We start from the raw sequence: 25,839 nt of genomic DNA, 5'->3' as shown, positions 1-25,839 counted from the left end.
AATGTGCACCTGTTGCTGGGGGCAGCCGCCAGCCCACCCGCCCCGCCCCTGGGACTTGATCCTGCCTCGAGCAACTGCCAAGCCCGCCACCAACAGATGACAGACAGCACTTTAGTTGTATACATCGTCTTTAATTGAGAAAGCGTGGAGTGGAGATCCGATCCCCTGGGAGCAGTCCCAGGAGTTGGGTGGAGCCTGAGCGGGGTTTGTGTGGGTGAGGGGACATCTACTCCTCTTGCAACAAGCCGGAAGTAGAACAGCCTAAGGAAAAGTGACCTGCCTTGGAGCCCTAGTCCCTCCCTTAGGGCCCCCTCAGCCTACCCTATCCAAATCTGAGGCTATGGGAGTCTCCCTCCTAGTTCACTAGCAGGTTCCCAGTTTTTTCCAGGCTGCCCCTAGCGCTCCATGTTTTTCTGAAAAAATCTAGACGGGCCCTTTTTGGGTATCTAAAGCTCAGCTAAGGTTCTAAGCTGTAAGGTAAAGCAAGTTCTATCCAATTAGAAGCTGTCAGGGCATATGAGGTCTGGAGTGCAAGAGGCCTTCACCCTCCTTGGCCTGACCTATAGGGGAGAAGGGTGAGACTTATTGCTAAATTGGGGTCTCCTCACTGGGAGGGTCAAGGCTGTATCCATTTGTCCTTTTTATTCAGGACACATTACTTTAAGGACCTCAGCTTTAAAAGGGGCCTGGAAGGAATTCCTGCTGAGGTAGCTAAGTGTTCATATCCACTCCACACAGATGCAGGTTCAATCATGCCATCATTTTGACCCCTCCCCCATCCCAGCTTCCCTACTACGAGCCAGGGATCTTTCCAAAATTCCTCAGCCCTTCTCCAGACTCTGTCTCCCTAGCACGACCTCAGCTGGGTTGAAGTAGCTAGAAATTGCATGTAAAAATAAGCTTAGCATTCTATATGGAAGAATCATATTTTTAGAGAATTATCTAGGAAAAACAAGAAGTGGTTCTTGATTCATCCAGAAGTGTTTTTATGAATCATAGCTGGGTCTTTTCCAGAACTCATCCGTAATAGGTATCACTCAAGAAGGGGGGAGGGTGGGGCTAGAACTTACTGAGAGCAATAATATGGCTATACAGGCCCCAGCTCCATCCTGGGTAAAAGGGCTGAGAGTCATGATCTGTGTCCTAGATCTGGGATTCAGGAGGAAGTATGGCTCCATAAAACTCTAGAATTGGGTGCCTCTGGGATAAGAAGGTTAAACCTGTGGTCATCTGAGACTGGTTCTAGTTCAGGCCAAGGCCAACAACTAGACAAGGCTCAAATCTAGCCTCTTTCTACTTGGAAACCAGGGATCCATCTGAGTCAAGGACAGAAGCCTGATGGATCCAGAGCAAAGGCTGGCAGCATGCCTGGGTTCCAGCACAGAGCCCTGGTGCAGAAGTGGCCCTGGCTAGGGTGTCCAGTGTTCCAGAATGTGTCCAGACCAAGGAAGAATGTAGAGTAAGGAAAGAAGGACACATGAATCCTGAGCTTCAGTAAATCTAGAAATGGCTCAGTGGCAATGAAAATGGGCCCGAGACTCGAGGAACTGGCTGAGCCGGGGTGGGAAATGTTTATGCCCTGGCTGTCCATTTGGGAACTCCCAGCGCCATCTCAGGAAAAGGCATGGGGTTGTGTGAGTGTGGAAAGAAAGAAGTGATCAGCCAGGACCATCTTCAGACATCCGCCTCTCTGACTCCCTCCTAGGCCCAAGGGTCTAAGGGTCTCAGCAGCCTCGGAAGTCACAGCCAGCCCCTAGGCCCCCTCAGGGTAGAGCACCTGGTGGGACCTGGCTGCTCAGGGCATGTGTGTGGCAGCAAGGGTGACAGCAGGACTGGGAGACAGGTTGTGGTGGTGGCTGGCTCACTGGGAGTGCAGGGAACCTCCAGTCCAGGGACTACATTTCAGGGGGCAGGGGGACTGGAAGGGGAGGCCTCGGGGACACTGTGGAGAGAAGGCTCCCGGTACATGGCCACTGTGAAGGGGAGAAAAAGAGGAGCAGGGAAGGAGAGTTAGGCACAGAGGGACCAGGCAGAACCAGTGCTCTGAAAGGGCTCCCTTTCCGTACATTCACCCTCCCAGAACCCCAACCCACAGGAGGAGAGCACCCCAAACCCCCAAAGGGCAAAGCTTTCCTGGCTTGATCTGTCATAACAGGGTCCTCTTATCACTTGTAGCCTGAGTTGTCTGCCCCTAAATGTCCATATCAAGGTCAATACCCTCTCCTGGGGTCCGCATTTTCTTGAGTCTATACCCACCCTCCATGAGCTTAGGCAGAAAGTGGGCGGCTGCCTTGGTCTTCTTAACTCGGTTTCCCTTCATGACCTGGCCCTCCTTGTCCAGGCCGAGGTACCAGGCCCGGCCAGAACGACGCTGGCGGTAGAGAGCAGAGGCGTACAGGACGTAGTAATTCTCAAAGACACACTCCTTAAAGCGACACTCAGCTGTGAAATGCGGCTAAGGAGACAAAGACCCAGAAAGGCACACAAAGACAGAGAGATAAAAAGACACATCACTGGGCAGAAGGGAGCTCATGGAAAGCACAAGCCAGGATAGATAGATAGAATCCATATGGTTTTTGGGGGAGGGGGAGGGCAACTTCTGAGTCCTTGTAGGACCTGGGAGCAAAGGGAGGACAAGGAAGAGGCCTGGTGGGCCCCGAGGGCTAAGAACTAGGCTCTGGGCCAAGCACAGTGGCTCATGCCTGTAATCCCAACACTTTGGCAGGCTGAGGCGGGTGGATCAGCTGAGGTCAGGAGTTCGAGACCAGCCTGGCCAATATAGCAAGACCCTGTTACTATTTAAAAAAAAAAAAGAGAACTAGACTTTTAGGGGTCTTGGAATAAGATTCCTTCTCTCCACTGTATTCCCAATTTCTCACTATCCCCTATCCTGGATGACTCTAGGGAAGTGAGTAATGACAAAATCTGGAGGAGATGGGATGAGAAGTAGGGGCCGTAAAAGGAAGAAAGAGTTGGACATTCAAAGAGCCTGGGGCTGTGTTGGGGGTGTGCAAGGAGTGGGCATTCGAGAGGCCCTAGAGGAGTTGGTCCGGAATGGGCAGTGATGACAGGCCATGAGCAAAAGCTGGAGGGAGGAGTCCCGGGCAAAATGTCTGTAGTTGAGGAAGACTGTCATTCCCTCAAGGGACAAATTGAGGAAGGGGAGTTCCCAGTATTCCCCGGCCACTCAGCCTCATTGTCTCACCGAACTATAGAGCAGTCCCTCAGCATTCATGGCCATGTAGTGACCCAGCTTGGCGCTCTGGATGGTGACCACACGGAGGCCTACAGGGATCAGGTTGAAGTGGGCTGGGGGTGGAGAGAGGGAGCATCAATACCCAGGCCTCTGACCCTCACCTGAGCTCCCCTCATCCCAGCTCCGCATTTTCCCTTAGGGGTCAGGAAGATGGACCAATGGCAACAGAAGCTGAAGAGGGAATAGGATTGTCATCTGCTGTCCCCATTCTCCCCCTTCCCACCCAGCGGCCAGCTTCCCCTCTCACTGAAGGAGCTGGTATCCTCTGGGGTGCCCTGGATACTTCCGTCGGGATTCGCCTGGAGGTAGAAACCCTGGCGGCAGAACAGTTTGGTGACGATGCCTTTGAGCTGAGGCTCTGGAGAGAGAGACATTCATCTTTGAAAATGACATCTCTGTTCCCAGAAACATTCCTACACTTGGCAGGATCAGAGGATGAAAGGAGAATGAAAGGAAGAGGGTCCCAGGGCCCCAGCTCTCTTACCCTCCAAGCACACTCTCTCCCACCTCCCTTTCACTCCTGGGAAAGCTGATGTGGGTCCCTTCTGCTTCCTATAACCAGGAGCTTTCAGTGTAATTTATTGAAATTTATTTAAATGGCTTAATTCCTACCCTACAGCTTAACCAGAAGCGGGGAGGAGTGGGGGAGGAGGGAGGGGAGAGATATATCAAAAGGCAGGGACAGAGGGAGACCAGCAGGGGTACTGAAGGGGCAGCGTGTTTGCGAAGGTGGGGGACAGTGGCAGCAGCAAATTGACCACAGGGTAGGGGCTCTCCCTCAGGGGTGGGGGTGGGACTGGGCCTGACGCTGACTCAGCACCTGCTGCGGCTGCCGCTAGCTTGGCGAGAGCCTTGCCTTGGCCCAGTGCCGGTCTGTCTGACACTGACCCGTCTGTCTGTCTGTCTGCTGGCTCGCGGGGGCCCAGCTCTCCCTGAGGCTCAGCCTCTCCCCTTCGGCCAGGTAACCCGCCTGGGGTAAGGGGGACATCACCAAGGATATGGGGGGGTGGGAGCTGAGGAGATGGAAAGGCAGGCTGAGTCACGTGGGGGCCCGGTCCCACTCAGAGGGTGGGCTGCGGATTGTACCACTATGGGCAGCCGGTGGCGCGGGGAGGAGGGCGCGAGGGGGCTACCCTTAAGGGAGTTGAGAGCGGGCGGGAGCAGGGCCAGAGGGACTCCCTGACTGTCGCACCTGGACGGGGACCACACTCTTTAACTCTCAGAACTCTCCTCCCCCATCGCTTGCTCTCTGCCGACTTCCCTGTCCCCCTTGTAGGTGGTACGACCCCCAAGAGTCTGCGCCCATCTCTAGCCGTGAACTGTGTCTGAGTTCCTCCCAGCGCAGGGTCCCCTGAGCCTACGGGACCCGATTTCGGAGTGGCGCGGGGGGTATGGGAGGGGGTGCCCAGCTCCGTTCTTGAAGCGCAGGTCACGGGAGGAGGGCGCATAGAAGGCTGGCTGGCGAGGTAGCTGCAAGGACACCCGAGGGAGAGCTGGGGAGATTGGCTCGGAGCCAGGAGAGCTCGACCAGGAGGAACCGAGCCCAGGCGTGGAGGAGCGGGAGAACCGGGGCGGGCAGGGGCTGGGGGTGCGTGCTGCTGGAGCTGCAGAAACCCTTGGGGTGACCCAGGCGTCTGGAAACCCCCAGGCCTCTCCGCTCCAGATTGAAAGAATCGCGAGAACCGGCACGTAGGCGGAGGACGATGGGGGTGGGGACTGCTGTGTTGGGAAGGGGGGACAAGTAGGAACTGCGAGGCTTTCGGGGATACAGACTTAGCCCCTCAAGCCTTCCCCTTGACCTCGAAAATAAGGAGACTCCGGGTTATGGACTAAAGAGAAGGGAAACTGAGACACAGTCTGGCAGGGACTTTGTCGTCCTGGCCCACCCCCTTCCACTTTCGAGGAGCCCCTCAGCCGGGCCCTATCCTTCAGAGTCCCTGGCCTCAATCTCCCAGGCAGAGAAACCTCTGGCCGGGAGACCCCGCCCCAGTCGCACTCACCCGGGCCGCGGTCCGGCCGCGCGGGCCGCCCCCCGCACAGTCGCACCTTGGACAGCAGGATGAGGAGCTGCTTCTGGCAAAGGGACTTGGTGCCGCGGGGACACACCCGCCGCTGTGCCGACACCGGCCGGCTGCCCCCGGGCTCGCGGACCTCGCGCTTCTGCCGGATCAGGCTACTGGCCAGCGCCGCCATGGCGCCCCGGGAGGAGACACCCCCAAACCGGCCAGCGCCAGGAGCGCGCTGGGCTCCAGCCCGCTCACTAGGGCATGCTCTTGACGCTCAGGCCCCGACTCGCTGCCCCCCCCCACAGGACCTGAGGATAAGCCCCAGAACCCCCCACCTCACGTACGCCCCTCCACAGCAGCCAGTTGCCACCCGTGGGCCCAGTGCTGGCTCCACCGGATCCAGCAGCCTATGTACTCCTCAGTGGATCCCACCCTCGAGTTTTGCCTCCTACTGAAAACGTCCCCTTTCCCTCCTCTCCAGTGTCTGTCCCCACTTCACCTATCCCAAAACCAAGACCCCCTAAATTTCCAAGAGGTGGTTAAAATATCTCCAGGCACCTTTCCACTGTATTTTGGGGCACACTCCTACCAAATCCACTCTTGTAATCTACAGGGTGTGGAACTTTAGCTTTGGGGATATTTGCTCATCCCACCCCTACTGGGGCACTGCCAATGTCAGGAAGGAACTCAACCTTGGTGTTTTTTCCTTTGCTACACTCTAAATGGAGGGGATCCCCTACTTTTTTCACTGAAATCTCCCCAAAATATGTCTCAGAATATCCAGGTTGCCCAGATTCAGTAAGACGGGGCTCCCAGACCCTCTGGCTGGATAACAGCTTTTTCACCAAGTCACCCCCATGTCTAGTAGCATAGAATTCTAGCGGCCAAGACCCTTTCTTCACCTTCACACCCTCCGCTCCTTTTGAAGTCACCTCCAAAGCCACCCTTCCTAGTGGATACACCAGGTAGTTGTCTGGAGGGCCTTCCGCCACCTCAAAATGAGGAGCATCCGTGTTTGCTTTTTTTTCTCCCCTGGCTGCCCCTTAAATTTTCTTGGGGACAGCTGGTGCTGTTTAGATCCCACGCCCTCCAATCTAACCAGCCCCCCGAGAGAGGAGTGCACCCACGTTGTCACCAGTCCCCAAATGTGAACAGGCCCCCTACAAGTCAGAGCGGATCACAGCTTCCTGCGACAGGGCTTCCTCGTCCTCCCCGGGATTGCCTATAGCACCCCCTCTTCCTTTCCCCGACGCCCCTCAACCTGTCCTGTCCTGTTGATCCGGCGACGGGTGGCGCTGGCTTCGGCTCCAGGCTCCTCCCTCCCTGTCCCCCGCAAACGGAGCTTCCCCCCACGCCCGGCTAGGCGTCCCGGACCCTGGGGAAGGAGTGAGGGTGTCTCTGCAGAGCTCCCCGGTCCGGCGAAGTCAGAGCACTGGGCCGGTGGCTGGACCAGGCAGAGCGGCGGCAGCGGCGGCAGCGGCAGCGGCTGTGGGAAGCTGAGGCGGCGGCGGCGGCGACAGCAGTTCCCCCTCCTCGGAGAGCCGGCCCGGGGGCGGGGCAGGGGGCGGAGACGCTGGGAAATAGGAGGGTGAAGCCGGGCAGGAGGAACCCCGGGGTTCCTTGGAGGTAGAGAGCGCGGACTGTGTCTTACAAGCAGGCAAAGCCGAGGCAAGGCCGCACGTCTCAGCCTTCAGAGAAGGAGGGACAAGAAGGCCTCCCGAACGCACCTCTGGATAGGAAGGAGAGGTTGGGCCCAAGGGAGATGGAATGGCGGACGCTGGGAGAATGGAGAGGGACCCTACTGGCCGGGATGTTAGCGAGGACAGAACAGCACGAGGAAAGTGGGGGAAGAACTGGAGAGATGGAGGAGGGGTAGTGGTGAGATCCAGCCTCGGGCGAAATCCGGCCTCCTTCATATCTCTGCCTTTGTGTGTGAGCCAAATTGATCAGACCCTGGTCTCCATAACTCCTTTCCGCGTTTGGTCAGCAAATATGTTTCTCCCATTTCTACTGACCCTTAAGAGAAATGACCAAAAGAACTGGGGACAGACGGTTTCTGGAAGCTGCCCCTGGGCGGAGTGCTGGCCACAGATGTGGAGAGTAGCGAGGCTGGAATGGGGCAACTTGTGCCGGGGCAGGCGGGTGGTCCTAGAGGAGGAACCAACAGGGAGGCCTTCCAGAAGGGGGGCTTCAGGCCCAGGGCACACAGTCAGTCCCCCAGGCGAGGGGCGAGCTGTGCCCCCCACGTCTCGCTAGCCCACAGAGGCACTTTCCACTGGTAGGAACAGCAACTTTAATGGGCCCCGCCCCCCAAGCCGGCCAAACCGCCCCCTTTGCGGGCCACCTTGGCCTCCTCCACCGCGGCACGGAGGGCCCGGGCAGGGTCCCCGCGGAGCCGGGCCAATTCTCCGAGCAGCGCAGCGGAGCCGTCCCCGGTACGGAGCTCTCGGCCGTTCAGAAAATAGTGAGGCAAAGTCCCGGCCTCGAGCACTCGGCCCAGCTCGTCTAGCAGCCCGAGGCAGCAGGCGCCCGCATTTTCTGGCCGCGCCAGGTAGAGCGCGGGCAGCCGCTCACACGCCCAGTACAGCAGCGTCCGCAGGAGGTAGGGCGCCGCTGCCCGGGTCCCGGCCACCAGCGGGCGCAGTAGCGCCTGGGCCGCCGCGTGCGCCTGTAGCAGCGGCGCTGGTATGCGCGCTTTGAGCGCCAGCTCCTGGCGGGCGAAACAGAGCTGCCAGGCAGAGGCGCACGGTCGCTCGGTGCCGCCACCGGGCACCAGGTAGAAGGAAGCCGACTCAGAGGCCAGAGGACCAGCCCATGAGTGGCTCCGAGCCCCCTCGGGCCAGCCGGCCACGGATACCACTGGGATCAGGTCGAAGAGCAGGAGGCGGCGAGGGGGATCAGGAGTAGCCAGAAGGACGGTGGTGAAACCCGCGTGACGAGCTGCGTGCACCAGACGCGGAGCACCCGGGACAGGGATCAGAGACTCGGCGACCGCCGCCAGCGTAGCAAAGAACCAGGTAGCCACCTGGGAGGGACATAATGTGGGCCACGCTTCCCGAGCCTCCGATGGCTTTGGGACTGGGCTTTCGACGTCTGCCTTGGTGACGTCACTACTCAGTGTTTTCAAAGGCGCGCTAGAGCCAAGGTCGACGACGTCATGCTGAGGCAACTCGGACGATGAAACGTCACTAGGTGATTTTTCCAAAGACACTGGCGCCTCGTGCTCAGTGACGTAGCTGTGCGGCTGGTCTACAGAGCTTTGCCAGTCCTTGGAACTTTCTTCGCTCTCCGTTCGGTGGATCGAATCACGTGCTCCTGGGACTGGGGGTCCTAAGCAATCCTGCCACATCTCCCGGATGGGGGTTCCGCACACCAGCTCTGGGAGGCAGACCTGTGCGTAACAGGATTCCAGGTCCAGTTGCAGTTCAGTGCCGTCCAGTGAAAACATGGGCACTAGGAGTGTGAAGCCGGCATCGTAGTGAGGTCCTCGGGCGTAGGGACCCAGGGGTGCATGCCCCAGATCCAGGGAGCCCTCGCGAATCCCACCACGAAGCAGCAAGAGCTCTGCCTGGGGAGGAAAGCGAGGGTCCCGGCGGTGAACTAGACCTAAAAAATGGAACGGATCGTGAGGGTGTCGCCCAAAGCCGGGGCGGGGGCGGGGGCGTAGTGAGGCTGAGAGCTGTGAGTTCCCAAAGGCAAGTAGGGTTACTTACCAAGCAAAGAGAAGACAAAGTCCTTGGCCCGGAGGAGATCCGCTCCGGGCTTGGGCCCGTCACTCCAGCTCTCCTGCACACCCAGCTCCTGGATCAGCTGGGTCAATTCCTGCAGCTGCGCCCCAGAACAGAAGTCGATGTCCGTGAGCGGCCGAGCTGGGGCCGGGGGCGGCGGGCCCCACCAGGGGGCACTCCCCCAGACCGTGGAAGCCATGCGGTTCTATCGTTTTGGGCTAGGGAAAACACGGAAGGGAGGTGGCCTAGACGGGCCTTTCCTTTGCTGCCAAAAAGTCGTCCCCGTTCTTCCCTCTTTCTGAGGCAGAGCGAGTGCCCCAGACACAAGCTACAAATGGGTCTGTAGATGATGGATTCTAAATTTAGTCCTCAAAATAAACAAATAAATACCTCCTCTATCCTGGCCCTTTTCTCATATGCAGTTCCCCGCCCGCATGAACTGGTTCACCGAACTCAGCAGGTAGAAAGTAACTGTTGCGCCTCCCGCGGAATGCAGTAGCCAGGCTCCGCCGCCGCCCCTTGTCTACCTCCCTTTACCTCTTTTTTGGAAGAGGCTTATTGGTCAGCGGCTTCCCCCTTATGGGAAGCAGTAAGGGTGGGGAGGAGAAACAGATTCAACAGGTTACTTCTTCCTGATGCCCACGTGGCCACGCCCCTACATTTTCGGCCACGCCCCTTTCTGGAGGCTGTCGGGGTGGTTTTTGCCAGGTCGGGTCGCCAGTCAGAGCTCGGTCACTCCTTTAGCCCTGCTGAGATCTCGCGTTATCCTGGGAGTTGTAGTTCCCGCTCTACTAGGGCGTAGGAGCCACGCCCCCACATCCTTTCCTGTTCGGCTGAAGTAGTGCCTGATGGAAGTTGTAGTTCCTTTGGAGATAGATTATTCTGTCTCTTTTCATGCCCATGTCAACCCCACTCAAACATTCCTTGGGGTTTGAGACCGGTAATAGGATGGCTCTGAGTCGCAAACAATAATGAGGGATGGGCCAGGTGCGGTGGTTCACACCTGTAATCCCAGCACTTTGGCAGACTGAGGCAGGTGGATCACCTGAGGTCAGGAGTTCAAGGCCAGCCTGGCCAACGTGGCGAAACTCTGTCTCTACTAAAAATACAAAAATTAGCCGGGCGTGGTGGTGGATGCCTGTAATCCCAGCTACTCGGGAGGCTGAGGCAGGAGAATCACTTCAACCCAGGAGGCAGAGGGTGCAGTGAGCTGAGATCTTGCCATTGCACTCCGGCCTGGGCGATAAGAGCAAAACTCCATCTCAAAAAAAAAAAAAAAAAAAAAAGTAATGAAGGACACACCCTAGGGCCTGGGGAGAGATAGGGAACCCTGCATCCCTGTGTGACACAGGAGCCCTGGTCACTTAGATCTACTAGAGTTCTTCCAGGTGATTATAACTTCCTCATTTTGGGGATGAGGAGAGTACCGCCTAGAAAGGTTGCACAGCTGAGCCAGGGAGGTGCTGGAAAGGGGTTCCCTGACTGGGTGGGGTGGGGGGTGCACCTTGGAATCCCAAAGGTGGTAGTGTTAGGCAGGAGCACACAGATCGTGACCCAGAAATGGACGTTTGACTCATAGAAGAGACATACATGTTAGTGATGCCCACCTCAGGTCACTGCTACCTGAGTCATGGCAGGGATCTCAAAGTTTTGGTTTGTTTTGTTTTTGAGACAGAGTCTCACACTCTCACCCAGACTGGAGTGCTGTGGCGTGATCTCCACTCACTGCAACCTCTGCCTCCCGGGTTCAAGCAATTCTCCTGCCTCAGCTTCCTGAGTAGCTGGGATTACAGGTGCCTGCCACCACACCCGGCTAATTTTTTGTATTTTTAGTAGAGATAGAGTTTCACCATGTTGGCCAGGCTGGTCTTGAACTCCTGACCTCAGATGATCCTCCCGCCTCAGCCTCCCAAAGTGCTGGGATTACAGGCATGAGCCACCGTGCCCGGCCTGGGCCACGACTTCTTACTTTCCTTCTGCCCTTGGTCTGTCTCCAGGATGGGATAGGCCTAAGTCCATGGATAAGAAAATTAAGGAGGAGGGACACCTAGGAAAATTAGAGGCCTGTGAAAGAAGAGACTCCCCAACTCTAGAGATCAGTTTGGGAAGCCCAGACCTCAGGGGTTCCTAGCCGCTGACAGAGAGCTTTTCTCCCTCAGCAACCAGAGCTGGGGTCCCTGGGAGAACCGAGAGCAGCAAAGCAGCCCAGAACTGCGCAAGTAGGTTCCCATACACAGGACTCTGTGGAAGCTTTGAAGATATTAAGAATGGGTGACAAGGAATAGTTCCTCTAGACTCTAAAGCATGGCTCTCCAATATAATTTTCTGTGACGATAGCAAGGTCCTGAGTTGGTCCATGTCTGATACAGTAGCCACCAGCCACCTGTGGCTGTTGAGTACTTGAAACATAGATAATGTGGCCGGGCGCGGTGGCTCACACCTGTAATCCCAGCACTTTGGGAGGCCGAGGTGGGCAGATCAGTTGAGGTCGGGAGTTCGAGACCAGCCTGGCCAACATGGTGAAACCCCATCTCTACTAAAAATACAAAAATTAGCCGGGCGTGGTGGTGCACACATGTAATCCCAGCTACTCAGGAGGCTGAGGCAGGAGAATCGCTTGCTTGAACCTGGGAGGCGGAGGTTGCAGTGAGCCGAGATCACGCCATTGCATTCCAGCCTGGGTGACAGAGGAAGACTCTGTCTCAAAAAAAAAAGAGGCCGGGCACGGTGGCTCAACCCTGTAATCCCAGCACTTTGGGAGGCCGAGACGGGCGGATCACGAGGTCAGGAGATCGAGACCATCTTGGCTAACACGGTGAAACCCCGTCTCTACTAAAAAATACAAAAAACTAGCCGGGCGAGGTGGCGGGCGCCTGTAGTCCCAGCTACTCGGGAGGCTGAGGCAGGAGAATGGTGTAAACCCGGGAGGCGGAGCTTGCAGTGAGCTGAGATCCGGCCACTGCACTCCAGCCTGGGCGACAGAGCGAGACTCCGTCTCAAAAAAAAAAAAAAAAAAAAAAAAAGGAAATGTAAATTAAAATTAAACGAACTTTAAAGTTCTGTTCTGCAGAAACATCTACTTTTTTTTGTTGTTTTTTTTTATTTTTTTATTTTTTTTTTTATTTTTTATTTTTTGAGATGGAGTCTCGCTCTGTCGCCCAGGCTGGAGTGCAGTGGCTGGATCTCAGCTCACTGCAAGCTCCGCCTCCCGGGTTTACGCCATTCTCCTGCCTCAGCCTCCCGAGTAGCTGGGACTACAGGCGCCCGCCACCTCGCCCAGCTAGTTTTTTGTATTTTTTTTAGTAGAGACGGGGTTTCGCCGTGTTAGCCAGGATGGTCTCGATCTCCTGACCTCGTGATCCGCCAGTCTCGGCCTCCCAAAGTGCTGGGATTACAGGCTTGAGCCACTGCGCCCGGCCTGTTGTTTTTTTTTAGACAGAGTCTTGCTGTGTCACGGAGGCTGGAGTGCAATGGCACGATCTCAGCTTACCACAACCTCCGCCTCCCAGGTTCAAGCGATTCTCCCTGCCTCAGCCTCCCGAGTAGCTGGGATTACATGCGTGCACCACCACGCCTGGCTAATTTTTGTATTTTTGATAGAGACGGGGTTTCACCATGTTGGCCAAGCTGGTCTCGAACTCCTGACCTTGTGATCTGCCCACCTCGGCCTCCCAAAGTGCTAGGATTACAGGTGTGAGCCACTGCACCAGGCCTAATATATATTTTAATAGCCACATTTGGCTAAAGGCTAGTGTATGGGACAGAGCAGCTCTAGGGCCTTGAGGATAATGGGCTTAGCTATGCAGCTACGGAGGAGAAACAGGGACCTGTCCTCATCAGCTCTGTGAGTGGCCAGCATCAGGGATGGGCTGGGGTGGATGTCCTCAAACAAACACAGAACATTTCTCTCGCCTCTTTATTCCTGATGCACTTTTGTCCCCTCTTTGTCCAAGGTTCTCATCACATTCTGATATCCCCACTCCTTGATAGTTCCCCCTGAGTTGCTGGGTGCCTCTTGACGAAGGCGCCTAGGAGACAGAGCTTCACACTTGTCATTGCCCGCTGCCAACTGTCTCTGACGGGCATCAAAAACCACATGCCCTGCCCGGGTGCCTGGTCCAGGGCAGTGGGACTTCCAGTTGATTTGGGAAGGCATAGACATCTGACGATAGTTCTGGTAGCCTGAAGGAACTGTATCCACAGGGCGGTACACCCTGTGCTGGCTGCCTGCCTGCCGGGAGGATGACTGCAGCTCAATTAATACAGGTACCTCTGAGAAGGTCTGCAGGTCACTGGAGACCACTTGGACCTTGGAAGAGAAGGAGTTCTGATTGAGTTGGACAGGAGCCCAGAGGACATGCCGCTGTGCGTCCTCCTTCTGAGCAGCCTTCTCAGGCACAAACGACTTCATCGGGGACAGTGTGGACTTTGGGGTCTGAAGTGGGGATAAAAGCTGGACAGAATCAGATCCTAGGGCAGGGCTTGGGTTCTTGTGGAGGCCAGGATCTGGGATGAGGCATGAGTTCTTGTAGGGGCCAGATTCCTGGGTAAGGCCTGAAATCTTGGGGAGGCCAGAGTCTTGGACAAGGGCTGGGTCTTTATGAGGGCCAGGATCTTGATTAATTCCTGGGCACGTGTGGAGATTAGAGTCTTGCCTATGTTCTGAGCTCCTGTAAACTCCAACATCTTGAGGAGGGCTAAATCTTCTTTCATCTTTAGTGGCTTGAGTAAGGTTTGGGAGGTTGGAATCTTGAGTAAGGCCTTTAACTTTGTGGCCACCCCAATCTTGGATAAGTCCTGGATTCTTGTAGTCTCCTGAGTCTTGGGTAAGGCCTGAGCACTTTGGGAGGCCAGAGGTTTGGACAAGGCCTGGGCTCTTGCGGAGACAAGATTCCTGGATAACTCCTGAGCTCTTGTTGACTTCAGAGTCTTGGGCAACATATGGACCCTTCCGTGATCCAGAATCTTCAGTAAGGCCTGGGGTACTACAGACTCCTGGATCTTGGACATTGCTTGTATCCTTGTGACCTCCAGAACCTTTAGAAGAGCCTAGGTTCTTTTGGTGATCAGTTGCTTGGGAGAGATCTTGATTTTTATAGACCACAGCCTCTTGGTTTGGTTCAGAATTCCTATAGATTCCAGAGTCTTGTGTAAAGCCTGAACTCCTCTGAAGATCAGAAGTTTGGGTAAATGGTGTTTTCTTGTGGAGGCCAGGGTGTTGGGTGAGACATGGGCTCCTAAGGATACCCCCTTCTTGAGTCAGACCTGTGTTCTTTTGGGGGTGGGTATCTTGAGTAATGCCTGAATTCTTGTGGAGGCCAAAGTCTTGAGAAGGGCTTGGATTCTGGCATAGATAAGAATCTTGGAGAAGGCCTGGGGAATCATGTAGGCCTTGATTTTGAGCAAGACCTGGGTTCTTGTGGAGGCCTGGATCTGGGGTAAGGCCTGGGTTCTTGTGGAGGTCTGGGTTTTGGGCAAGGTCCAGATTCCTGAGAACTCTGGAGTCTTTTGAAGGGCACGGGGTCCTTTGAAGGCCAGAATGTTGGGTAAGGCCTAGACTCTCACAACATTCAGGGTGTTGGGGTTGGATCAGGGGTTGGGAAATGGTGGCGAACAGGGAAGGGATGGGGAAGTGGGAAGTGGGGATGGACTGAGGAGACTTGGAGGTTGCAGGAACAGTAGGGGTTTGTATTAAGGTGGAGGGCCTCTGATGGTTGGTGGGTTGAGGAGGAACAAAGGATCTGGGAGGAACGAGAGGCAGGGAAAGAGTGCATGGTGGAGAAAGGGTGCATACTGAGCTCTGGGCAGTGGTTGTAGAATGAAAGCAAGGCTTGACACATGCAGTATCCCGGGAGTAGACAAGGAATTTGGGGTAGACTGGAGCCTGGGAGTCTGTCTTCTTCTCAGAACTGCAAGGATGGAAGCTGCAGTAAGGGGAATTCTTGGTCTGGGGGAACTTATCTTTGGCGTCATCTGAGATCTTCCATTCCATATTCCCTAACTCCAGGTAGCCCAGTATGGATCCTGCAGGAAGCTTGGCACTATCCCCACTGCGTTGCTTTGTTTGCTCAGATATACCAGAACTCCCCAGGTCCTGACCCTCCTGGGGCCTGAAGAGGGTAGGCAAGTCTTTTCTTGAATACTCAGGGTTCTGGGGGCTGGACATATGGAAGAAGTTCTGCTTTGCCCTGCGGGCATCATAGACCACATGGCCAGTGGAGGAGTCATGGCTGAAGGCAGGTCGGGGAGAGGGTATAGGAGTTATGATAGGGGCAGGGGTGGTGGCAGGGACAGGATCAGGGACAGGAGTGGTAGTCAGGGCCATGACCAGTGCTGGGGCAGGGGTGGGGGCAGAGGCTGGGACAAGGGCTGGTGTAGGAGCTAGGACAGGAGTACTGTGTGGGGCAAGAGTTCCGGGAGGAGCTGGGGCAGAGGTTGGGACAGGAACCGGGCTACAGACTAGATGAGAGTGGTCTGGGATATACGCTGGGGCAAGGGATGAGGTGTGCTCAGGGGCACGGGCCTGGGGGTGGGCTGGGGCAGGCATAGGAGCCTGGGCTGGGGGGTGGGCTGGGGCATGGGCTGAGGTGTGTTCAGGGCTGTGGGCCTGGGAGTGAGTATGCTCAGGGGTGTGGAGCGGAGCGTGGGTTTGGGCCTGGGCTGATGTATGGGCTTCAGTGTGAGCTGAGGCCTGGGCTGGGGTAGGGGCTGAGGTGTGAGCTTGGATGGGGGTTGGAGTCTCAGCTGGGGTAGGCGCGGAGGTGCGGGCTTGGGCCTGGGCTGAGGTGTCCTGGGCCTGGGAGTGGGTGCCCTCGGGGGTGCGGGCTTTGGAGTGGGTCCAGGAGTGGGCAGGGGTGTGCACAGAGGTGTGGGCCATGGCATGGATCCAGGAGTGGGTGAGGGTGTGCACAGGAATGTGGGTTGGGGAGTGGACCTGGGCCTGAGGTGGAGCCTGGGCTGGGGCACAGTCTGGGGTCTTAGTCTGGCTCTCTTGGGAGAGGTGGCATGGACCCATGTCCAACTTGCTCATCTTTGGGAACTGGGAAGATGTCTCTGGCGTGGAGAGCAAGGAGGATTGAGCCTTTAAGGCTGTGACCTGAGGGGCCTCCCCCACTCCCATCATCTCCTCCTTGTACAGTCCCCATGGAGACTCCCTGGGAACCCTGGCACGTCCACATTTAGGTGGCATCCAGCAGCATGCAGAAACCTTCTCATCATTCGTGTCTGGTATCCAGGAGTCAAGATGGTTAACGTGCCTGGGCAGGAAGCCTGGGCGATGATGGACGCGGGAAGAGACTTTTGAGCACAGGTTCTTGGGATCCATGGAGGAGCGAATACGTATGGGATGGCTGCCGCTGCGTTGCTTGTCTGCAGGGAGAGGTAGGATGGGACAATGCTCTGGTTCCCTAGGGACTGAGAACTGGGCCAGGGATAGGAGAAAGGGGACAGGCCCATATCCCTGGGAGCCCACACAGGGGCCCACTCACCTTTGGGAAAAAAATGATGGAACAGAATCCGCAAGGAGCTCTTCAGATGCTTCCAGAGCTGAGGGGAGCGGGAGGGCGGGTGAGTCCGGAAGCAGGGGGAGCCCCTAAGTCCAACTCTTGTCTGGCCACACCCCAACAGCCCTCCCACCTCAGCCCCTTCAAGACCCCAGAGCTCCCCCAACCCTGCTACCCAGATCTTGCCCTGACCAGAGTCACCACATTGATCCACACGTTGAGCAAGATGAAGCTGCCCAGAAGAAGAAGAATCGAGTCTCCTAAGTCTTGGCACTTCCTGGGGTTGTTGCCAGAGCACACCTGGGCCCCATGATAGGCTCGCTCACCCATGGCCTGGGGTCCCAGGACTGCCTGGGCCCCCCGCCCTCACACAGTCACTAGGAGGAAGACTCCTGTCGTTGGGGAGAGGGTGGACTGAGTCATAATGAGGTAGGTGGTCAGGATCACAATGAGGAAGGTCGAGGAAGAGGAGGGCCCAGGGTGGAACTCTCTGGTAACCAGGTTTGAGTAACCAGGTATGGACAGTCAAACAGGGTCTGGAGGCCAGTGACCCTCTCCTGTTTCTCCATCGTTCCCTACTGCTGGGTGACTCACTCACTCACTCACTCATTCCATCACTCCCTCCCTCCCTCCCTCCCTCCCTCCCTCCCTCCCTTCCTTTCTTTTTTTTTTTTTTTTTTTGAGATGGAGTCTCGATCTGTCGTCCAGGCTGGAGTGCAGTGGTGCGATTTCAGCTCACTGCAATCTCCACTTTCCAGGTTCAAGCGATTCTCTGGCTCAGCCTCCTGAGTGGCTATAGCTGGGACCACAGGCATGCACCACGACATCCGGCTAATTTTTGTATTTTTTTGTAGAGATGGGGTTTCTTTCTTTCTTTTTTTTTGAGGTGGAGTCTCACTCTGTCACCCAGGCTGGAGTGCAGTGGCCGGATCTCAGCTCACTGCAAGCTCCACCTCCTGGGTTGATGTAATTCTCCTGCCTCAGCCTCCTGAGTAGCTGCGACTACAGGCGCCCGCCACCACGCCTGGCTAATTTTTTTGTATTTTTTAGTAGAGACGGGGTTTCACTGTGTTAGCCAGGATGGTCTCGATCTCCTGACCTCGTGATCTGCCCGCCTCGGCCTCCCAGAGTGCTGGGATTACAAGCGTGAGTCACTGCGCCTGGCCGAGATGGGGTTTCTTTCTTTTTTTTTGAGATGGATTCTCTCTCTGTCACCCAGGTTGGAGTGCAGTGGTGTGATCTCAGTTCACTGCAACCTCTGCCTCCTGGGCAAGCAATTCTCTTGCCTCAGCCTCCCGAGTAGCTGTGACTACAGGTGCGTGCCACCACACTCGGCTAATTTTTTGTATTTTTTTAGTAGAGACGGGGTTTCACCACGTTAGCCAGGATGGTCTCAATCTCCTGACCTCATAATCTGCCCGCCTCAGCCTCCCAAAGTGCTGGGATTATAGGCATGCACCACTGCACCCAACCAAGACGGGGTTTCATCATGTTGGCCAGGCTGGTCCCGAACTCCTGCCCTCAAGTGATCTGCCTCCTCGGCCTTCCAAAGTGCTGTACAGGTGTGAGCCATTGTGCCCGGCCACTCCTGCAGTTTCATTTCAGAATCCTGAACCCTTCACCCCTTGACTATACCAGAGACTGGGAAGACCTCCGCCTCAGAGCCCTGGGGGAGGCCTGGCTGGAATCCAGAGCCTCGGCCTGGTCCTGTACTATGAGCTAAGTAAATCCCAAAGAGCCCCACTTGAGACGCTGACTTCAGAATCCAGACCTGATCCTTACTGGGAACAGGGAGAATAGAGAGCCCGGGTGGTTGTCGTCAGCCAGTGCAGGATCTATGTAGTGCATGGTGCGGACCAGGAGGGCCTGCTGGCAGCCGCATGGCCACTAAACCAAGGGGTGCCTCGCACCAAGAAGGGGACACTGGTTTCTCATTTCAGGAAGCCAAGGGCAGGGACCCAGGCTGGCCGAAGGAGTGGCACTCCTACGCAACAGACCACCAGTGTTTCTTGGACTCTGTTTCCCTTTATTCTTCTCTCTCCATGCCCTGCCCCGTGCCCCATATCCCCCTGCTGCTCAGTTGAGTTTCCCGGTCTGGCTCCTGTGCAGAGAGGGCCTTGAGGAGGAGGTGGAAGCCGGTGGCAGTGAGCTGGACCTGGCTCTGCTCTCCTGCACCTGCCGCTTCAGCTCCAGACTGTCGTACACCTGATAGTTGGCATTGCCCCCTGGATTCCGGCTGAGTGGGACGAACATGGTCGGGGGTGGGGCAGGATCTGCAACCTGGACTTTGGGCCGGGGCTTGGAGGAATGGGGAACCCGTACTGAGCCTGGAGCTGGGGTCCATTGGTGGGAGGCCTCGCCCAACACCGTGAGAGAGGCAGAGGTAGTCAGAGGACGCTGGGCGGGCAGAGCCTCAGCCCCGTCGGCTGCCCAGCGCTGCACTTCATGGGGTTCCCGGGAGCTGTAGCCCAAGGGTTCCGTGGATGTCTGGGGGCTGCGGTGGGACTGGCCATGAGTGTGACCAAGCAGACTCCGCTGGTGGGACTGTGGGGAGTGATGCTCCCGGCAGCCCTGGGCCTCGGGCCGGGCGTTCCGGGACACCAAGTTAGGGGGGCGCTCAAAGCCCTCCATGCCACGCCGCCGCTGATCCCAGGAGTCATACAGTGTCCGGCCCACTGAGGGGTAAGGGCTGTGCCCCCTGGGGACCCAAGCGGGGTTAGGGGGCAGCTGGCGGGGAGGTGGTGGAGACGAGACCCACTGCTCAGCCTCCACATTGCCCCACAGTCGGGACTGGGAACCGTGGGGCCCATAGGACTGCAGCCTCAGCTCAGACTTGGCCTCTACACGCTTGGGCATGCAGCGTAGCTCAGGTGACAGGTAGAGAGAGGGTGGTGGCAGACTGGCCAGGATACCACCCTGGTGGCCCCACAGTCCCACACTGGAGGGCAGACCGGCTCTCTGATAAAACCCACCCCAGCCGCGACGTGGGTACTTGGGATACGGGAAGGGCAGGTTGTCCTGCTCCTCCAAGTAGGAATCCAGGTCCTCCTGATCAAAGAAGGGCACTCGGCGTCGTTGTGACATCTTTTGGCTGCGATGTGGGTGATGGAAGACTGAGCGGCTATGGGGGATTTGTCTGTAGTTCTGCGACTGCTGCTGGTGGTTGCAGCAGTGACGGCGACCACGGCGGGCGTGGGGGCGGTGGCGGCGGCGGCGGCGATGATGAAGACAGCAAAGACTGCTGCTGTGATGGCTGGAGAAACGGTGGCAGGAGAAAGAGGAGTACCGTGTGGGTCGGGCCATCTTCACCTGCACAGGGTCCAGGATGCAGTGGATGTGGACGTCCTGAGCCTTGTCTGGGGGACCACTGGGGGGACTTTCGCTGGCCTGAATTTCATCTGGGGAAGGCAAGAATCTATGAAGTCAGGGCAATTGTCAGAAGAGTTCAAGGTTGGGAACACTGGGGCCTGGGTTTCTAGGGCCATTGTCAGGGGCGGGGATGGGGGTCCCCTACCTCTCCAGCAGCCACACTTACTTTTCTGAGTAGTCCAATCAATCATCTTGTCTAAGGCGTTCTGGAGTCCATGCCACATCTGAGGCAGAGTGGCAGAGAGTGAAGGCCAGGCCCTCCACGCCCAGCACCACCACCCCTGCCCCTGCCCCAGTCTAGACCGCACCTGCAGGTGGAGATGTAGGCTGCAGCTGGCTCCCACCCTCAGCCCTCTTCACCCCCAGAGATGGTCCACAGTCATCACTGACCATAGTTGTCACGTTGATGCCAATGTTGACAAGAACGATGAGGCCCAGCAGCAGGAATAAGATGTCCTCGGCATCGTGGGGGTTTTCTTGATATTGATTGCAACATCCCAGGGTGTTATGCCATAGCTGGTTTTCCATGGAGGGGGGGGTCCTAGGGCCACCTGGGCCACCCCCCTCCACCCCCACTCCCGGCCCCAACCCACACTGCACTCATGCCAATCCCTGGAGATCACTACAAGCTGGTAAGGGAGCCAGGTCATAATGAGGCGAGCTAGCGAGAGTCACAATGTAGAGGTGGCACCTTTTATCCATTCTGCTGGTCCCTTCTACCACCATCTCCAGCCGTGGCTCCTACTTGGTGGAGCCCGGTCCCCAGATATCCCAGATCTTAGTCTGTTCCTCTGTCTCCATGAGGCTTGCTTAACCCCACACCTGGTTCCTGAGCTGAAGACAAGGTAGTTAGAGGATGACAGTCATCACAGGGGTTGAAGCATGCATAAGATATGTCCTGTTTCATTGTTCCTTTGAGACATTATGGCAACTTACATAGCCTGTTGGTGTGCCTTCCCCCATGGTTACTTTGGGGCCAGCAGCTAGGGTGACTAGATGGGCGGGTGACACTAAGAGTCCCCTCAGGCATCCCCTGAGGATCCCCTGCTGTACTAGTCCCTCCCTACTCTGTCCATTTCCCTGTCAAAATTCCTCTAGCTCCCATCTCTGCCCAACTCTTCCTGGCCAGAGACTCCAGCCCTAGGTGTTGGTGGTCCATGAGCCCACCAGTCCCTTCGTCACACTGACGTCTGCCTCACTGAGGTTGCTGCCAGGAACCAACCCCAGCCATGGTTTCTCCATCCTAACCACCTGCACTCCCACCAACCCACCCTTACAAGGTGAAAAATAGTTAAGCTACTACCTTAAGAAAACCTGGGCTGGGCACAGTGGCTCATGCCTGTAATCCCAGCACTTTGGGAGGCGGAGGCAGGTGGATCACCTGAGGTCAGGAGTTCCAAACTGGCCAACATAGTGAAACCCCGTCTCTGTTAAAAACACAAAAATTAGCTGGGCATAGTGGTGCATGTCTGTAGTCCCCCTACTCAGGAGGCTGAGGCAGGAGAATCACTTGAACCCAGGAGGTGGAGCCTGCATCAAACTGAGATCTCGCCATTGCACTCCAGCCTGGGTGGCACATTGAGACTCTGTCTCCCGAAAGAAAGAAAGAAAGAAAGAAAGAAAGAAAGAAAGAAAGAAAGAAAGAAAGAAAGAGAAAACCCGCCGGGCGCAGTGGCTCATGCCTGTAATCCCAGGCAGGTGGATCACATGAGGTCAGGAGTTGGAGACCAGCCTGGCCAACATGGAGAAACCTCTACTAAAAATACAAAAATTAGCTGGGCATGGTGATGGGTGCCTGTAATCCCAGCTACTTGGGAGGCTGAGTCAGGAGAATCACTTGAACCTGGGAGGTGGAGGTTGCAGTGAGCCAAGATTGTGTCATTGCACTCCAGCCTGGGTGACAGAGCTTGACAGTCTCAAAACAAACAACCCAACAACAACAACAACAAAAAAACGCATGCAATAAACAAAGCACAAAATAGATGTAATTGTTAATATGCCAAAAAAAGTGTTTGACTTAAAACAGGTGCATCACTGGGGTCTGTGGCACCCTGGAGACTGCAAGCCATTTGTTCACACAGTGAACCACTCAGCAGAAAGAAAGGCCAGTGAGCATTTCCCATCCAGCTTCCAAACACATAGTAGATGTTCAATATATATCCACTGAATGCAATCCATTGAAAATGATCAGTAACATTAGTTGAATGAGAGAAGCAGGGTCATTTGCAAACGGTCCATCTGCTCACATTCCAGGAATCTGTCTAGAGTGGAAGGTGAAGTCCAGTTCCCTCAGCCCGGGCTCATGCACCTGGCTGCTTGTTCCCAAGTGGTGTGTGTGTGCATGTGCTTGTGATCCCAGTTGTCTAGGAGAAGGGCAGGGCCTGAGTTTGAGTTTCTGAGCTCACACGGCGAACTGGGGAAGGTGGGAGATTCTGGTGGGTCACGCTGGCTTTGCAGCAATGGGATGGAGCATCTGAGGCCATGAGCTTGATCCTCAGTGTCTGTGTAATCATGTGTAAGACGCTTAGCTTCTTTGAACTTAGTCTCCTCACTGGTGACATAGTGAGTTAATCAAAGGAGTGAGGTCACAGAGGGCTGTGATGTTACAGTGAGGTACCTCTTGAGGGAGTCCCCAATACTTCTTTTTTTTTTTTTTTTGAGATGGAGTCTTGCTTTGTCACTCAGGTTGGAGTGCAGTGGCGCCATCTCGGCTCACTGCAAGCTCCACCTCCCGGGTTCATGCCATTCTCTTGCCTCAGCCTCCCTAGTAGCTGGGACTACAGGTGCCTGCCACTGTGCCCAGCTAATTTTTTTTTTTGTATTCTTTAGTAGAGACAGGGTTTCACCGTGTTAGCCAGGATGGTCTTGATCTCCAGACCTCATGATCCACTTGCCTCGGCTTCCCAAAGTGCTGAGATTACAGGCGTTAGCCACCGCGCCTAGCCAAGGGGCCTCCCAATATTTCATCCTCTGCTCCAGTCCTTCTTAAGGGTATAGGATCTTCAGGGTGAATGGGGAACTGTGAGGGACTAGACGCCCTCTCAGCCATCCCTCCCTAAATAAATAGGGCTTACGTGGGAACCAGGCCTCACCTGTGGCTGCAGCCTAACCCTGGGCTCTGGCAGGCACCAGCCTTCTAAGGAGCTAGGGCCATGGAGATGGAGATCTCTCCTGTAGTGCAGGACTGCACTACAGGACCTGGAGTAGAATTTAGGGGCTTCTCCGTGCACTAAAGAAAACAAGGTATTAATGGGGCATGGTGGTGCCTGTTGTCCCAGCTACTCAGGAGGCTGAGGCAGGAAGATTGCTTGAACTCAGGAGGTTGAGTCTCCAGTGAGCCATGATTGCACCATAGCCTGGGTGACAGATCAAGCCTCTGTCTCAGAAGAGGGGTAGGAAACAGGCCCGGCACAGTGGCTCACGCCTGTAATCGCAGCACTTTCAGAGGTTGAGGTAGGCGGATCGATTGAGCCCACGAGTTTGAGACCAGCCTAGGCAAAGTAGTGAAACCCAATCTCTACAAAAACTAGTGGCACGGCCAGGGAGGGGTGGCCTACACCTGTTATTCCAGTGCTTTGGGAGGCCGAGGAAGGCGGATCACCTGAGGTCAGGAGTTCAAGACCAGCCTGGCCAACACATGGCGAAACCCCATCTGCACTAAAAATACAAAAATTAACCGGGCGTGGTGGTTCACGTCTGTATTCCTAGCAACTTGGGAGGCTGAAAGCAGGAGAATTGGTTGAACCTGGGAGGCAGAGGTTGCAGTGAGCCAAGATTATGTCATTGCAGTCCAGCCTGGGTGACAAGAATAGGACTCTGTCTTAAAAACAAAAACAACCACACACACACACAAAAACCAACCAACCAAACAAAAAACAACAACAAAAACAAACAACTAGTGGCCCATGCCTGTAGTCCTAGCTACTCAGGAGGCTGAGGTGGGAGGCAGTTGGGACTGCAGTGAGCTGTGATTGCACCACTGCACTCCAGCCTGGGCAACAGAGCAAGACCCTGCCTCAAAAAAAAAAAAAAAAAAAAAAAAAAGAAAAGAAAAGAAAAGAAAAGGAAAGAAAACAAGGTAGAGGCAGGTGAGAGCCTTGGAACCCAGAGGGCCTGGGAAAGGCTGAGGACAGGGACAGGCCTTTGGGGCAAAAGGTTGATGAGGGTCCTCAGGGTTCAGGGCCCTGTGGCCAGGGACAGCATTCTCTTCACAGCCACAGCTTCTAGGTACTGTGTGGGCCCTGGCACCCCAACACCACCACAGATCACCTCCTCTCTCCTTTTTATTTTTTTCCAGTCACCTCCCAGTCAGGGAACGGTACACCCAATTCTTGCTTGTCCCCTCGGCAGTGCTGGATCCGGAGGCCAGAGGGTAGCAGCGGGACAGGGCCTCCACCTCCCGGGTCAGTTCCCGTAGCCGCCGCCTCACGTCCCGGGCATCATACACCATTCGGCCTGAGGAGCGGCACCGGGAAAATTCAGGGACGACTGCTGGGCCCAGGATGGGAGCTGGGACAGGCTGGTACTGAGCCGCCTCTGCCTCTGGCACCGCCCCCTCCCCACTGTTCTTGTGGCTAGGAGCCTCAGGGCTGGGAGGTGGGGGGTTCACAGAATACACATAGGCCCTTAGGCCCAGCTCCGACCGCATGTCTGTTTTGAGGGGCCTTTCCTCTATGGTAGGCTGGAAGCAGATGGTCTGGGGAGGGGGCTCCTGGGGGTCCTGAGTCCAGGGAACCCAGGTCCCCTGAGTGCGTTGGAAGCCTTCCCAGTTCTCAGGGCCATCCCAGTGGTAGGAGCAGATGGCTGGGTACTGATAGGGCTTCTCGTCATCAGTGTCAGGAGCCCAAGCTACTGGGCAGTGAGCACAGTGTGTGGGAGAGCCTCGATGGCGATGGCGGCGAGCTGGGGGCGGGGTCACAGTCATCTTCACAGGGTCCATGGTGCACCGAAGATGGACTGCAGGGGAACTCTGCTTCTTAGAGGGCTGGGTCTGCTTTCCGAGTGAGGATGACTTAGGAGCTTCTGTGGATGGGGAGAGGTGAGACTAGTGGGGAGGCCAGCTGCTACAGGCATGGAGAGGCAGGGCCCAGGGAGGGCAGCCGCACAGCTATGGTGTCCAAGAGGGGCGAGCAAGAAGGGAAGGGGCTAATTTAGGGCTGAGGCTAGAGCGCCTGATTTCTGCCCCTCCTGTGCCCCAGTCCCCACACCTGCTTACCTTTCTCACAAATGGTATCATGGAACACTTGGTATAAGACGCCACGGAATCGGCTCCAGAGCTAGGTGGGGGAAGACACAGTGATCCCAGGCAGGCCCTGGCCGGCAGGCCTGCCCCCACCATCCCACCAGCTCCCTCCCACCCGGCCCCACCCTGACCAGGGTCACTATATTGATGCTAATGTTAATGCAGATGATGAGGCCCAGCAGCAACAGGACAGAGTTGCCCAGGTCCTGGCAGCTGTTGGTGTTGCAGTTGTGATACGAGGCCCAATCGGGCCTCGGCCGCTCAGCCATGGCCATGGGGTCCCTAGGACCACCAGGGCCCTTACGCCCCCAGCCCACTGTGCCCACAGTGTCCACTGACTGCCTGCCTGTCCCTGAGGGTCTTGGGAGTGAACGGGTCACAATGGTGCCAGGCCACTCCCCTACAGTGTGCCAAGGGACTACCCTGAGTCCTGGACCTGTGGCTGACCCTCTTGCCTGAGCCCAGGCCTTGGCAGAGAACACGCCTCTCACCTCACATGCCTCTGCTGAGTTAGCTGCCTACACCAGCCCACTGGGCCTCCGGCCTGTTTGACATCTGCCCCCATCAGTCCTTGTCCTTCCATTATAGAATGACAACAGGATCCAGTCTCGGCATAGACACAGGTCCTGACGTTCACTTGCCAGACATATTACCGTGGCAACCAGACCCCAGCACCCACTCCCCCTTCCTCTCAGACCTCAGAGCTGGTCACTGAAAAGAAGGGCTGGGGGTCAGG

At 56.2% G+C, this 25,839-nt stretch overlaps 5 protein-coding genes and 1 long non-coding RNA gene across 7 annotated transcripts; 1 reads left to right on the top strand and 5 right to left on the bottom strand.

Annotated features, from left to right (window-relative positions):
* Positions 1 to 110: 110 nt before the first annotated feature.
* FGF11 (fibroblast growth factor 11) lies at positions 111 to 5,550 on the bottom strand. The gene is made up of 5 exons (XM_008010144.3): positions 5,257 to 5,550; positions 3,504 to 3,614; positions 3,206 to 3,309; positions 2,257 to 2,455; positions 111 to 1,973 (listed from the first exon to the last, which is right to left on the bottom strand). The coding sequence occupies exons 1-5, from the start codon at positions 5,447 to 5,449 to the stop codon at positions 1,903 to 1,905; spliced, it is 678 nt and encodes a 225-aa protein (XP_008008335.1). The 5' UTR covers positions 5,450 to 5,550; the 3' UTR covers positions 111 to 1,902.
* Positions 3,866 to 18,534, top strand: LOC119620245 (uncharacterized). The gene is made up of 4 exons (XR_005236720.2): positions 3,866 to 4,217; positions 14,998 to 15,109; positions 16,226 to 16,370; positions 18,433 to 18,534. It is a non-coding gene; the product is annotated as an uncharacterized lncRNA (long non-coding RNA).
* On the bottom strand, positions 7,542 to 9,715 carry TMEM102 (transmembrane protein 102). Of its 2 annotated transcripts, XM_008010147.3 has the most exons (3): positions 9,381 to 9,715; positions 8,976 to 9,208; positions 7,542 to 8,868 (listed from the first exon to the last, which is right to left on the bottom strand). In XM_008010147.3, exons 2-3 carry the CDS (start codon positions 9,187 to 9,189, stop codon positions 7,556 to 7,558), a joined length of 1,527 nt encoding a protein of 508 aa, XP_008008338.1. In that variant the 5' UTR covers positions 9,190 to 9,208; positions 9,381 to 9,715; the 3' UTR covers positions 7,542 to 7,555. The 2 variants fall into 2 exon arrangements, with proteins under 2 accessions (XP_008008338.1, XP_008008337.1); XM_008010146.3 differs by having other exon boundaries at positions 8,976 to 9,712.
* On the bottom strand, positions 12,775 to 17,120 carry SPEM3 (SPEM family member 3). Its single transcript, XM_037987355.2, is given in 4 exon segments — positions 12,775 to 12,986; positions 12,988 to 16,358; positions 16,478 to 16,535; positions 16,685 to 17,120. Coding segments are annotated over 4 exon segments (3,603 nt in total). The 5' UTR covers positions 16,823 to 17,120; the 3' UTR covers positions 12,775 to 12,950.
* A 34-nt stretch (positions 18,535 to 18,568) lies between the features above and the next one.
* SPEM2 (SPEM family member 2) lies at positions 18,569 to 22,405 on the bottom strand. The gene is made up of 3 exons (XM_008010148.3): positions 20,252 to 22,405; positions 20,028 to 20,085; positions 18,569 to 19,890 (listed from the first exon to the last, which is right to left on the bottom strand). Exons 1-3 carry the CDS (start codon positions 20,387 to 20,389, stop codon positions 18,569 to 18,571), a joined length of 1,518 nt encoding a protein of 505 aa, XP_008008339.3. The 5' UTR covers positions 20,390 to 22,405.
* A 1,526-nt stretch (positions 22,406 to 23,931) lies between these two features.
* Positions 23,932 to 25,824, bottom strand: SPEM1 (spermatid maturation 1). The gene is made up of 3 exons (XM_008010140.3): positions 25,235 to 25,824; positions 25,077 to 25,137; positions 23,932 to 24,883 (listed from the first exon to the last, which is right to left on the bottom strand). Exons 1-3 carry the CDS (start codon positions 25,376 to 25,378, stop codon positions 24,159 to 24,161), a joined length of 930 nt encoding a protein of 309 aa, XP_008008331.3. The 5' UTR covers positions 25,379 to 25,824; the 3' UTR covers positions 23,932 to 24,158.
* Positions 25,825 to 25,839: the final 15 nt, after the last annotated feature.

Source organism: Chlorocebus sabaeus, chromosome 16 (genome assembly GCF_047675955.1).
Source record: "Chlorocebus sabaeus isolate Y175 chromosome 16, mChlSab1.0.hap1, whole genome shotgun sequence".
In the NCBI taxonomy this organism is placed as follows: Eukaryota; Metazoa; Chordata; class Mammalia; order Primates; family Cercopithecidae; genus Chlorocebus; species Chlorocebus sabaeus.
The sequence above is the reverse complement of the archived record's forward strand: the minus strand, read 5'-3'. Positions and strand labels throughout refer to the sequence as shown.